This window comes from Cnephaeus nilssonii (genome assembly GCF_951640355.1).
Source record: "Cnephaeus nilssonii genome assembly, chromosome: 12".
Taxonomy (NCBI): domain Eukaryota; kingdom Metazoa; phylum Chordata; class Mammalia; order Chiroptera; family Vespertilionidae; genus Cnephaeus; species Cnephaeus nilssonii.
The window spans coordinates 40,352,481-40,364,994 of record NC_137083.1 but is presented as its reverse complement, the minus strand read 5'-3'; the positions used below and the strand labels follow the sequence as shown (position 1 = coordinate 40,364,994).

The following is a 12,514-nucleotide window of genomic DNA, read 5'->3' as shown; positions in this document are numbered from 1 at the left end:
TCATTCATTTGAGTTTGATAAACATTCTTTAGATCTCTTTGATTCAGAAGCTCTAGTATTTAAGTTGTTGAAGTTGGATAGCCATTAAAAGGCAGTAATTATTTCATTTTACAATTCAAATAAGGATATGTATCAATTTCCCTCTAAACAGTCGTTTTTGTTTTGTTTTGTTTTGTTTTAGTGAGTACGGCTCCACAGCAAAAACCTGTAAGTACTATTCTTAAAAGCCACTGCTCATTACTAACTTTTCACAGTGTAACAGTAGTTTGTTTCTTTCTGCAACAATTTTTCATGTAAGGGTTGGTTGAGGGAATTGGTGATCTATTGTTTTGGTTCCTTTCTCAATCACAGATGTCCTAATATATACTAATGTAATACACAGGTATGTTTATAAATGCTGTGTATCCTTGCATATATAAGACTTAAACTGTTTTGGTAAGCGGAACTGAATTTTAGTCTTAGAAATAGTTAGAGTGGTTCCAAGTTTGATCTTCATTTTCCTCGCGTGCTTTCTGGAGTGCTGTTGCCGAGCTTGGTGAAATGTGAGGTGATAGAAATAGAGTTTGGAGTGTGATTATTCTGAAAACACTTTACCTTATTTCTCATTGGCTTCCAAGTTACCTGTTTTTCTAATGCAGCTCTAAATTTTTTTCCCTAGCTAGTAGTTAAATATGAGAGCGGTTGTCTTTTTTGTGGTCCTGTGAAAACACTAAGTTCAGTCAAATGAAGCAGGCTGCCTAGAAATAAACCCTGCCCAGCAGCCCTGACCCCAGCTGGGTCCAGGGGACGATTGAATGTCTCTGTCTCGTCACCTACAGATTTTAGAGCTTTGAAAGGAAATGCCCAGGAATTGAGGGTGCTGCCACAGCCCTCAGTTTGGAATGGAAGTCCCAGTAGAAGAGGGAGTGGTAATAATTGCGCCACCTGGCCTGCCGAGGCGGTAAGCCGTGCTGTTCCCCATAGTTCCCCACGGCTCGAGCAGCTCGCTTTGATCTGTGAAAACTGGAGGCTCTCATGGCTAGTAGTTGCCAAGTTAGATGCCTATCATTGGAGGCGCTTTTCTCTTTTCTCCTCTACTTCATGGGCTCATCTCCCATATTCATGCAGTCTTGGTGTTGATAACAGCTCAGTGTGTGAGACCCAAACACAAACAGTGCTGTTGACCACCTGTGAATGAAACACCTGTTTTGGCAGGCCTTTCTTTTTTGGCAGGCAAGTTGGTAAGGCAGTAGGGAGAGGGGACTTTGTTACTTTGTATACAGGCAGCAGCACATAAAACTAGCAGGAGGTGCTTCTTGTTATCTCAGCATATTCAGTACTTCTCAGAGTTTGAATGGAAAAGACTTAATTGGATTTAAACTATATCCCTCTGAGGGTTAGGACCCATTATTTGATATTACATTGTTTCCTTTTTTTCTGGTTTGACTGTAACCCTAGCCACCATGTCTGGGCATGTGATTTTAATTGAATACGACCTGAAAAAAGCAGACTTTGTTGGTATTTGCTATACTGCCAGCATTTATACTATTGCATAGTGCTTTCAAAAGAAGCAAACTGACCTGTGGTATTTTCTTACCATGCCGTAGATAGGAAAAATTTCTAAAAACAAAAAGAAAAAACTGAAAAAGAAGCAGAAAAGGCAGGCTGAGTTACTGGAAAAGCGCCTGCAGGAAATAGAAGAATTGGAGCGCGAAGCCGAAAGGAAAATAATAGAAGAAAATGTCACATCAGCTGTACCTTCTAATGAGCAAGATGATGAATACCGCCCAGAGGTGAAACTAAAAGCAGCAGCGCTAGAGGAGGCTGCTGAGGGAGAGCCTGCGCTTGACAATGGTCAGTCGCCTCGGAAGAAGGGGCTGCAGAGAGGGCCCAGGGCTTCACTGATAGGGACCCTCCCCCGGGTCACCACAAAGGGGGCCGTGCTGCTTCAGATGCGAGGAGGGTTCTTTAACTCCTTACTCAGGAAGATGGGGAACTGTCTGGTAATTCATTTGTAAAATGGATGCCAGAAATAGGTTAATATTCTCACAAGTTTTTTAAAACATGGGAAATATTTGAGAAACTCCATGTCTCTATCACGCTGACGATTGTCTTTTATTTTGTAATTAACCTTTTACCTAATAGTACTGTACCCACAAACCTTCCCTGAGGGTTACACAGGAGACCGTAGAAATGGAAATGCAACTATTAGATCGTTTCCCCCAGGAGCTAACTCTTTCTAATAAGAGAAGGCCAGTTACTTAATAAATGCAAATTAAGATTTCGGAAACCTGAGGATATTACCCTGAGAGCCAAGCGCTGTTTGCTATGTAGTGCATAAGTTAAGCACATTTAGAGTTATCTCTTGTTGGAGATTAGTACCTAGTGCCATTGTGGTAAGGAGGTAACAAGTTCTAATTCTCCACTCATCATCCTTTTAAGGTGAAGCTGAGGACCAGGAAGAGAAAGAAGATGCTGAGAAAGAAAACATTGAGAAGGATGAAGACGATGGTGAACAGGAGCTCGAGAACATAGACCCCACGTGGATAGAATCACCCAAAACCAATGGCCACATTGGGAACGGCCCGTTCCTGCTGGAGCAGCAGCTGGATGATGAAGACGATGATGAAGAAGATTGCCCAAACCCTGAGGAGTATAACCTCGATGAGCCAAACGCAGAAAGTGATTACACGTACAGCAGCTCCTATGAACAATTCAATGGTGAATTGCCAAATGGACGACATAAAATTCCCAAGTCACAGTTTCCAGAGTTTTCCACATCATTGTCCTCTGGGCCCTTAGAACCTGTGGCTTGTGGCTCTGCACTTTCCGACGGATCCCCGCTTACTGAGCAGGAGGAAAGCAGCCCATCCCACGACAGGAGCAGGACGGTTTCGGCCTCCAGCACTGGAGATTTGCCAAAAAGTAAGTGTCCCTCCCCATCAGGTACCTGCCTCAGTGGTCTGAGTCACCCTTGGCAAAGGAGGGAATTGGCTGGAGGTGGGAAACCCATGTCTGTGTGCCGTAACCACTTCCATTTTATCTGTGTACTCGTGGGTAATTAATGTAACATAAAGTATATTCTGTGCCACTTTCTCTTGCTCTCTACGGCTCAGATCCATTTCTGAGCTTGTCTCATTCTCTCTATATTTAGTGACATTGTCTAAGAACCTTCCAAGTTTAAGAACTTATACCTGTAGCTTTCTAGAATGTGTAGTTTAATTTATAATTTGTGCTTCCATCTGTAATATTTAGTTTTTGGTTTGGTTTGTTTCTATTCAAAGAGGTAGGTGCCTGTTCTTTGTCTGATTGAGAAGGGGTGTCTTTCTTTTGATACTTGTTCCTGATTATAGGACTTGGTTGTTGCCATTTTAAAGGCAGTGGCAAGGATTTAAATGTGATGACGACCTATATCAAACCTTACTTGGGAGTGAATGACACATGACACATCTCTGCCGTGACCTGCCAAGGGATTTCAGTAAGCAAACCCTGGGCACCATGGCTGGTTTCCATTCTGGCCTCACAAACCTCCTCTGCTCCCTCTGCTGACCAGTGTTTGACACACAGACAATCCGTGGGTGAGCCAGCCTGCAGATAGCCCCGCCAGGTCTGCAGCCCTTCCATTTCAGCAAGGGGAAAGGCCTGCCGAGCCGCCTTGTAAACACATTCTGACCCTGTTTACCTTTACTCTGAGCAGAACTTCTGAAAGGTGCTTACAAGACACTTCACCTGGGATGTGGGTTCATCTAAGGAAGAGCTGACCTCTGCGTGTCTCACTCTCAGGCTCCTACCACACTGCTGTGCCTGCTGGGCACTAAGTGTAGCATAGCTCTCCCCTTGTTTTCAAGACACAGTAACAAGCACCTGTGTGCACAGGCATGTTCACTCCTGCTTCTGTCCCTTCGCTTGTGCTTCCTGCTGGCCTGGAATGTTTCCTTCTGTTTATCCATTGTCCATGCTTTTGGCAAACTTTGGTTGTTTGGTCAGGTAGCAGCTCAAACACAAGTCCTCTGTCCCCCGCCGGCCTGATCCCTTTCCCCTCTTTCCCTTAAGTGCATGGTCATTGTTCATCGCCATTATCTTTCTCTTCACTAGGATGTAAAATCTCTTTGAAAGTGCTATGTATTTTTCTCTTTATATCCTCAGCATCTAACTTGATGCTAAGATAAACATTTGTTGAGTAATGAACAAACAAATCAGTGATATTTGGTTACATTCTTCTACTCTTTCCTTTCTCCCACTTTTTTCCACTCACAATCAGAATTTTAGTCTGTCCAACACGCATTCCATTCCCAGCACCCTGTCTGTTGCATGAGGCAGGGAGAAATAGGAGGTCTGTGTTTTTCCCCATTGATCTTTTAGAGAGAGTGGAAGAGAGGGAAACACATCGATTGGTTGCTTCCTGCACAGGCCCCTACCAGGGCCCAGGCTGGGGAGGAGCAAGCAACCAAGGTACGTGCTCTTGACCAGAATCGAACTGGGGACCCTTCGGTCTACAGGCTGACGCTCTATCCACCGAGCCAAACCGGCGAGGGCGAAGTTCTTATTTTTTGAGCCCAGTCTCTTCTTACCAAACAGACCTTTAGAATATTGTCAAATTCTAGGGACATAGCAGGGACAGGATCTCCTCATCCAGTCATGTGATGGGAGGTACTCCGTTTTGGTTTTCAGCTTGGTTGTTTCATAACCATGGGCCAGCACCCCCGCCCCCTCCCCCCATGGGAGGTGTTTCCTGCAAGAAAGGGGTGTGATCTAGAGGCTGGTGGGTGCCACTTAGTACTTCATGAATAGGAGGCAAGAGAAACAAGCTTTATTTAGAATTTGTTTAGATCCTTTTTATTACAGCAGCGTAGTTGAAGAAGAGGCCAGGCCAGAGTGAGAAGTCTGATGGAAGACGTACATACCAGCTGAAGAATTGGACTTTCTCCTGGAGTAATGTGGTAGCCTAGAAGGTTGAGGAGAGGAGGCAGGATTCCTCTTGGGTTGTTCGCTGCTAGATCCATAGATTAGACCAGTGATGGCGAACCTATGACACGCGTGTCAGCACTGACACGCGTAGCCATTTTTGATGACATGCGGCCGCTGAGGCGGCCACATGCCGAGGATGAAACACTTGCTGCTCCTGAGGATGAAACATTTGCGAAATAATGTTTTTTCCTCAAAGTGACACACTACCCGAGTTATGCTCAGTTTTTTGGCGAAGTTTGACACACCAAGCTCAAAAGGTTGCCCATCACTGGTCTAGACCCTGGCTCATCACAGCCGAGGGGCGGAGCCCTGGGGCAGAGTGGTTGTGTCGGCTTTCCCTGCAAGTAGGTTGGTATATTTTGGATCCTTCCCCTCTCACCTAATAGTGACCATGTCACTGTCAGTCCTGCCTAGGCTGCTGTAATTAACACAGGCTCCCTCCCTGCCATCTCACTTTGCTCTCACTCCCTAGCCATTCTCTGGAGAGCAGTCCAAAGAGAGAGCTTGTTAAAGCTCATCCCATCCACCGAGCATGCCCCAGAGGCACAGCTCTAACGCTTACAGCTCCATGCAGTCTCCTCCCTGGCTGCTCCCTCCCTGTCATTTCCCCCGCATCCCCTGGGTCTACTTCCTGTGCTCATTCTGCACCTCCCACACTAGCTTTGTTCTGAAGTTTCTCAGAAGTACCAGCGGGTTTGTTGGTGCCTGTTTGCATTCCACCTCCCTTGCCTAGAGCTTCTCCCTTCCCAGACTCCCTTTCCTCAGGCCTCTCCTCAGACCGCCTCTGAACACCCTCCATTATCTAGCTCCTGTCTTTGCCTTTCTTTTCTTCACAGCATATAGAGCCACCTGACATGGTGTGTGACTCATTTTATTTACTTTATTGCCCATACTCCCAGCCAGTACATGAGTTACCTAATTTGGGGTGTGGTGGATGAACCTCATTTGTCTTGTTTATGCTGTTTCCTGTGCCAAGACAGCACCTGGAACAGATAATGGGTCAGGTTTGGACACTAAATCTCCTAGTTTTGCTCCTTGCATTTGGTACTGAATCTGCATATCGAGAGGGCATTCATGCCTCCCATGTACAGATATTTTAAACTAAAGTATCAATGTGGTTTTGCCCAGTGGTTATAGCATCGACCCGTGGACTGAAGGGTCTCAGGTTCAAATCCCGGATTCCCAGTCAAGGGCATGTACCTTGGGTACAGGTTCCCCAGCCCCAGACCAGGGCATGTGCAGGAGGCAACCAATTGATGTGTCTCTCTCACATCGATGTTTCTCTCTCTCCCTCCCTCCCTTCCAATCTCTCTAGAAATCAATGGAGAAGATGTCCTTGCGTGAGGATTTAAAATGAATGAATGAATGAATGAATGAATGATATAAGTGTCAATCTGGACCTAGAATAGAGCCTTGCAGCTCAGTGATGGCAGCTGTTTTGTCACTCAGCGGCCCCCCTGGCTGTCATCTTATTAGTTTCTAGGATGGTTTCAGGTGGAGGGAACACAGTGTCACCCTGAGACCAGTTTATCAGGAATGGCTTCAGGGCCACTGCCCTTCCCGAACTGACATCTTCCCACCCCTCTCTGCCCACTCTCCACTCTCTCCTCGGTAATAGTAAAATGGGTGTGACTGTGCAGCAAGCATGATTGTACTTGTGTTTGAATGACTTAATGTTGAGCATAATTCTCTCCAGGTCCATCCATGCTGTTGCAGATGGTAAGAGTTCTTTCTTTTTTACAGCAGCGTAGTATTCCATTGTGTAGATGTTCAAATTACTTTTTTACTGTTAGAGTCAGGTACTCAGAAGAAAGTTCTCTTTTACCTTCTCTGTGTTTTTATGCAATTACATGTTTAAGGTAAATTCCATAGTGCCGTTTGTGAGGTGGTCATGGTCTACGCACCTGAGCCAGGGGATGAACGCATGTCCCTGGAGCAGGCCCTTCCCCCGCCACGGGCAAGGGGAGCCCCTGGGTCTACAGGCCAGACACTGCCCGCCTCCTGTGCGCAGTCTGTGCGTGCATGTGTGTGCGGGTGCGGGGAGGGTGGTCCCTTCCTCTCCCTCCTTTTCCCTGAGTCTCAAACAGCTTCAGCCATTTGCCAGAGTCTTAGAACTTGTAGGTGTTGGAACTTAGATTTTTCTCCAGTTCTGCAGACCCCAGATTTCGGTCTCCTGCCTGCTGCCTCTCCTGACTGAAGGCCACAAGGATTCGCCCGCCTTCACATGCTGCCCGTGCACCCCTCAGGGCAGCATTTGTATGTTTCTCCTGGAACTGTCTTTTCCACCCCTTCTCTGTTCGGAGTGTACATTGTGCCTTTTTGTGTACATTGTGGGCTGCTTTCCTTCTTATTTCTGAGTTTCCTGTGTTTCTTCTTAGCTCAGATCTGGCCTTTGATGGGGCCCATGGTGATCAGCCTTTTTATAAAGAGGAAAGTGGGCATTGGGCAGTCAGCAGGAAGGGAACATGTGAGTCTGCCCGCCCCATTGGTCCACAGCCTGAGGAATGGGTCTTGAGGATTAAACCATTAACCAGAGCTCTCTCCACATCCTCCGGCCCCTCCTGCGGGGCTGTGTCGGTGTTCTGGGGGCCGGGCACCTCGCCTGCCCACTGCCCTGGGAACCATGAGCACGGCCGGCCTTGCTGCCCTGGGTGCCGCGGCGTCAGTGCCTCCTTCAGGGCCATGGCTTCCTGGCACAGATGCACCCACAGGAGGTTTGGTTCATTGGGCAGTGCCCAGCTTTGCCTGAGCAAAGGGTGCTTAATGTTCTGTTTAGTCTGTAAAAACCACTTCAGAATTCTAAAGTGAAAGCCACGGCTGTACCTCATCCTTTCCAGAAACCTGAGCTTGTAGGTAGTTGAGGTTTGCTGAAGATGCTGACTGAACTCCAGGGTTTGCTGTCTGGACCTCGATTCCAGGTTACTTTCGTGGTCAGTGGCCCCGTGGTTACCTGCGTGACGCAGGCGTGTCCGGACTTGTCTGAGATGCTCTTCTGTCCCGGGAGCCCTGAGGAGCCTGGCATTGTGCCGCCCATTGAGGTTCTCAGGGTCACCCTGGGGCTGAGAGGGGCTGATTATTTGGCAAGACTAGCGTGAAGGACCTCAGAGGTTTGCCTTACAAACCAGGTCTTCTCAGGAAATCTCTCTTCTGGAATATTCCTTGTCCAAGGCTAACCAGGCTGACGAGTCCTGGCCTTTAATCTGTTTGTTAACCATCATCTAACATCCCAAGCAGAGGGAGGGGGGGGTGCAGGTACAAGGACACGGCGCCCTTCGGGGTGGCGCTCTGTGCTGCTGTGCTCTGCAGCAATGCACAGACGGGCCAGGTGAGAGCACCAGGGACTGTGCCCTCACAGGTGAGCAGCCAGGGACAGGCCGGAGGGAGCCGCGCAGGGCTGGTCCGAGGGGCGAAGGAATCCCAGGCAAAGGAGAAAGGGCGGGGCAGTGCCCATGGGGTCTCGGGCAGCCTAGTTTGTTCCTTTTTGTGAAATGTTTTCCAGAGATAGAGACCACAAATGTTAAATTCTGTTGAGTTCAGCTTACAGGGTTCCAGGCCCAAGTGACCATCCTATCACTTTTCTGGAAAAAGAGGCTCTGTGCCCAGCAGACGTGTGTGCACACTGCCAACCACTCCCCGCACTAACTGTCCTGCTGTTTGCTCATGCCAGCCAAAACCCGGGCAGCGGACTTACTGGTGAATCCCCTGGACCCACGGAACGCCGATAAGATTAGAGTTAAAATTGCTGATCTGGGAAATGCTTGTTGGGTGGTAAGTAGAACTTTCTTTCTAAAACATTTTGGTCATGGTCATGTAGAAGACATGCTGTTTTCTTCTTAATGTGTCCTCCCTGCTAATGCAGTCTGTTCCTTTCAGCATAAACACTTCACCGAGGACATCCAGACACGGCAGTACAGATCCATAGAGGTGTTGATAGGAGCAGGGTACAGCACACCTGCTGACATTTGGAGCACGGCGTGTATGGTAAGAACGGCGTGGCCACTTGCTTCCTGTAGAGGCTTACCACCTGGGTGCCCGTGATGGGCAGGGTCTCGCTGGTGCTGCCGTCCGCAGGAGGTTGTCCACTGTGGGCGGGGGAGGGGGAGGTTGCTGCCTTAAGTGTCGTAAGAATTGGAAGAACTCTTCTCGGGCACGTCCTGGGCTCCGTCTGGGTTGGGTCTGTCTTGTGAGAGAGGTGTGTCCTCTCAAGACCCTGGGCAGCCACCCCAGAGAACCAGACCCTCCTCTGTGGTGGCAGTGACTTCAGCTAATTCCTCTGGCGGCTGAGAGCTTGCAGGTTGTCTGCAGCTTCATGCTTCACTCACACTGTGGCCCAGGGGATGATTGTCTGAGCGTGGAGGCCCCTGGCAGACCTTACTGGAGAGGAAGGTCACCCATCCACCAGTGTTTGTCTCTCTTTTTCTGTAAAGTCAGATCTAGAGAATGTCCTGGCTTCTTGTTCTGGGCTGTCCAGCTGCTTCGGAGACAGCAGTAGCTGTGCAGGCTCCTGGGACCGGGTCTTCCGGGGAGGACACGGTGGTGTTTTCCTCGGGCCTCAGGAGTCTCCTCTTACCCCCCGTGTCCTGTCCTTTTCCACGGCCGCTTTTGTGCATCAGGAGTTGAGTGGTGTCTGAGCTCTCCCCAGGCTCCATCCTTCTTGTTCCTTACGTGTGAACTGGTGAACGTGCGTCATCCATAAGCCGGTTTCGGTTTCTCTCTCCTGGACAGGTCCGCACCTTCCTCCTCGTGGTTGTACCTGGTAGTCCTGTGTAGGAAACGGAGTGTGTGTGTTGATTAGAGTGGTGGTTCATGCTTTCCTTATTTCATATCTGCGCCCCCCCCCACCCCCCCAAATTCTCCTCTGACATTGAAATGCAAGGGCATGTGTGCAAAGCTAGGCACTTGTCTCATTGAAAAAATGCTGAATAATTAAATTTACTGTTATTCAAAGGTGAATGTAACAGTTGAGTTTTTGGATTATTTGTCCTTGATGCTGCAGCAAAAGCATTGTTAATAGCACTAAAACGATATGAAAAAAAGTAGATGTTTCAGATTAGCATGATCTGAGGCAACAGATATGGCAAACAGAACTGAAACTGTGCCTTTCTATTCCCACGTGGCTCTGATGGATAATTCCAGATAATTCTGAAAATTGAGTTTCTCAGTAAGTATCAAAAACTAAAGCATTGCTGTGACTGGGTATGGAAAAGAATGGTTAAAAGAGTTGGTGGAAATGTGGTGGTTCCTTTGAAGCTCGAGCCTGCTGGGGAGAGGAATTAGATGCTCTGTGTGGCTCCGGAGGGCAGGTGGGGGCACGGGGGTGGGGGGAGTTGTGGGGAGCTGGGGCAGGAGAGGGAGGCTTTGAACAGTGGGAGCTGCGGGGGAAGATGTCAGGCCTTGCTTGTCCCAGCAGCACAGAAGGGGCCACATCAGGGTCGCCCTCAATAGACTCCGAGAACTTTTTCAACTCTGATATCCTGTGCTTCTAATTTTGGATGTTAAAGGTTGGTGATATAACAAGAAAAATAGGACAGGATCACAGATATAGTTGAATAATGGTGGAGCAGGCAGTACAGGCCATGCCAGGGTATCTGTCTTCCCTCCATTAGAGAAGAATTGGTCCGTCCACTGCTGCAAACAGTGGCCTCAACCTTAGCCTCTCCTGGGGAAGAGCATTCACTCGTCTCCTTCCAGCAGCTCTCTCTATTAATGTAATAAATTAAAATACACTCCCTCAGTGCTTCTAGGGCCACTTAGGAGGGCTTAAAAATTGTGCCAACAGGGTGATTTTTCTGGGAGGTGCCGTCTTCATTCCCCACCCTACCCCTTGTCCCCGAAGGTTGTGACTGAGAGCTCCCTTTTGTTCTAAGTAGAGAACCTGGTAAAGATGAGGCACTGTTTCCACATCCCTACCCTGTTAGCAAAGTTTAAAAACATAACAGAGTATTACATTCATAATTCCCAGCCGCAGTGAAGCCCCAGAGGAGGAGAAGCCCAGAGTCCTCTGGGTGTTAGTGGCACCAAGCCCTACGGAGACTGCCGTGGGGATGGCGCTCCTGCACGTGGCCGCGCCATCCTGCTCGTGAGCCCTCAGGAAAGGACAGCACGGTGAGGCCCAGCAGCTGGGGTAGATCAGGCGTAAGTGATGGACCTGTCGCACTGTACGGGTCGAGGCGTGGCTCTGCTCTGGTCGGAGCCCCTGAATAGGTAGCTTTCTGTGGACTCCATGGGGAGTCTGAGTCTGTGCTCTAGAGACAGGAAAAGCCCGTCCAACAGGTTTCACCAGACTTCTTTAGCACTGGTCACGTGGCAGAACTCAGGTGTCCTTACCTGTTCAGAATGGGGCACTTCGGCATGAGAGGGCGTTTCAGGAAAGAGATCTCCCCAGAATCTGAGAACAGAGGTTGGTCCAAGGGAGGCCCTCTGAGGCATCAGGCCAAGTACAGAGGAAGAATCCCAAGTTCCCAGTGATTGAAAATAAATAAGTATGAAGGTTGTAGTGGGAGTAACTTAATGAGTGGAAGGCAGAAGCCTCATGGTTTCATAGCCGGCAGGTAAGGAAGTCGCAAAGTCCAGACGTCAATGTTTTCTTGGTCGTATGTATTTGCCCTGTTGTGTCCTGTTTGTTAAAATCTCATCACTCTCCAGAGAACCAGGACCAGATAACATGAGGAACCCCTCTTCCTTTTCTCTTGTGAACCATTTCATCGATAGGCTTCTTTGACTTAAGGATTTCCTTGGAAATATGTGGGTACTATCAAGCAGTCATCTTTCAAAGAACACTCAGCGGATATACCTTAGTGTTAGGCTGCACGCAGTGCATACAGCTAGGTTGAACTGTTTTTGAAAGTTAATTAGAAAAGTGAGGACCGAAGGGAGGGCCATGAGCAGCTGGCACTCTCCTTGGAGCTCCCATCTGCAGGCTCGTGGGTCTTTCCTGTGAGGGCTCCACCGTTCCCTCTGGGCTTGTACAGTATTGAGTTGATTGTGTCCTAGTCTTCCCCCGAGTAAGGCCATTCAGTGTGAAATCCAGTTGTTCCTCTTGGGACTTGAGGCCAAAGGTGAGGTTTTGTGCCCTGACCTGGGATTGGTTGTTTACTGGCTGGAGAGGAGAAGCCCTGTCCGCGGGCACTGCAGCGCTGGGGCAGCACGCACTCCAGGTCCTGCTCAGACCCAGAGCTCGTTCAGGCAGGGACCCCAAGTTCATGAACTAGCAGTCCCGGGCTGAGTGTGCCAAACTGTGGTTTGTTTTGAGTGCCGGGAGAGATGCCCCAGCCGCAGGCTGACAGGTCTTCCCCAGGGCGCCTTCCCCAGGGTGTGGGCATCCCAGAAGATGGGTCAGTGCAGTGGCAGCTCATTGAGGGGGGAGTGGGGAGGGCAGTGCCTTGAGACGGGTGGGAGTTGTGCCACAGTCAGATCCACAGCGCCTTTCAGAACAGCACAAGCTAACACAGAGTAGAAGTTAGTATGGAAAAAAACAAAAATGGGATTTAGCTTATCCTGTTTTGTTTTTAAAACATGGGTATTTGATCAGCAGAGCAATAGTAGTTGCTGTCTTTATATATTATTA

At 48.7% G+C, this 12,514-nt stretch overlaps 1 protein-coding gene across 5 annotated transcripts in view; it reads left to right on the top strand.

Moving 5' to 3' along the window:
• Window positions 1-12,514, top strand: part of SRPK2 (SRSF protein kinase 2) — a 243,726-nt gene that overhangs the window by 219,143 nt on the left and 12,069 nt on the right. For all 5 annotated transcript variants that reach the window (XM_079785841.1, XM_079785845.1, XM_079785842.1 and 2 more), the window contains exons 9-13: window positions 182-207; window positions 1,587-1,833; window positions 2,422-2,904; window positions 8,615-8,715; window positions 8,821-8,928. In XM_079785841.1, the coding sequence (XP_079641967.1) occupies window positions 182-207; window positions 1,587-1,833; window positions 2,422-2,904; window positions 8,615-8,715; window positions 8,821-8,928 (965 nt within the window). The remainder of the gene's footprint in view (window positions 1-181; window positions 208-1,586; window positions 1,834-2,421; window positions 2,905-8,614; window positions 8,716-8,820; window positions 8,929-12,514) is intronic.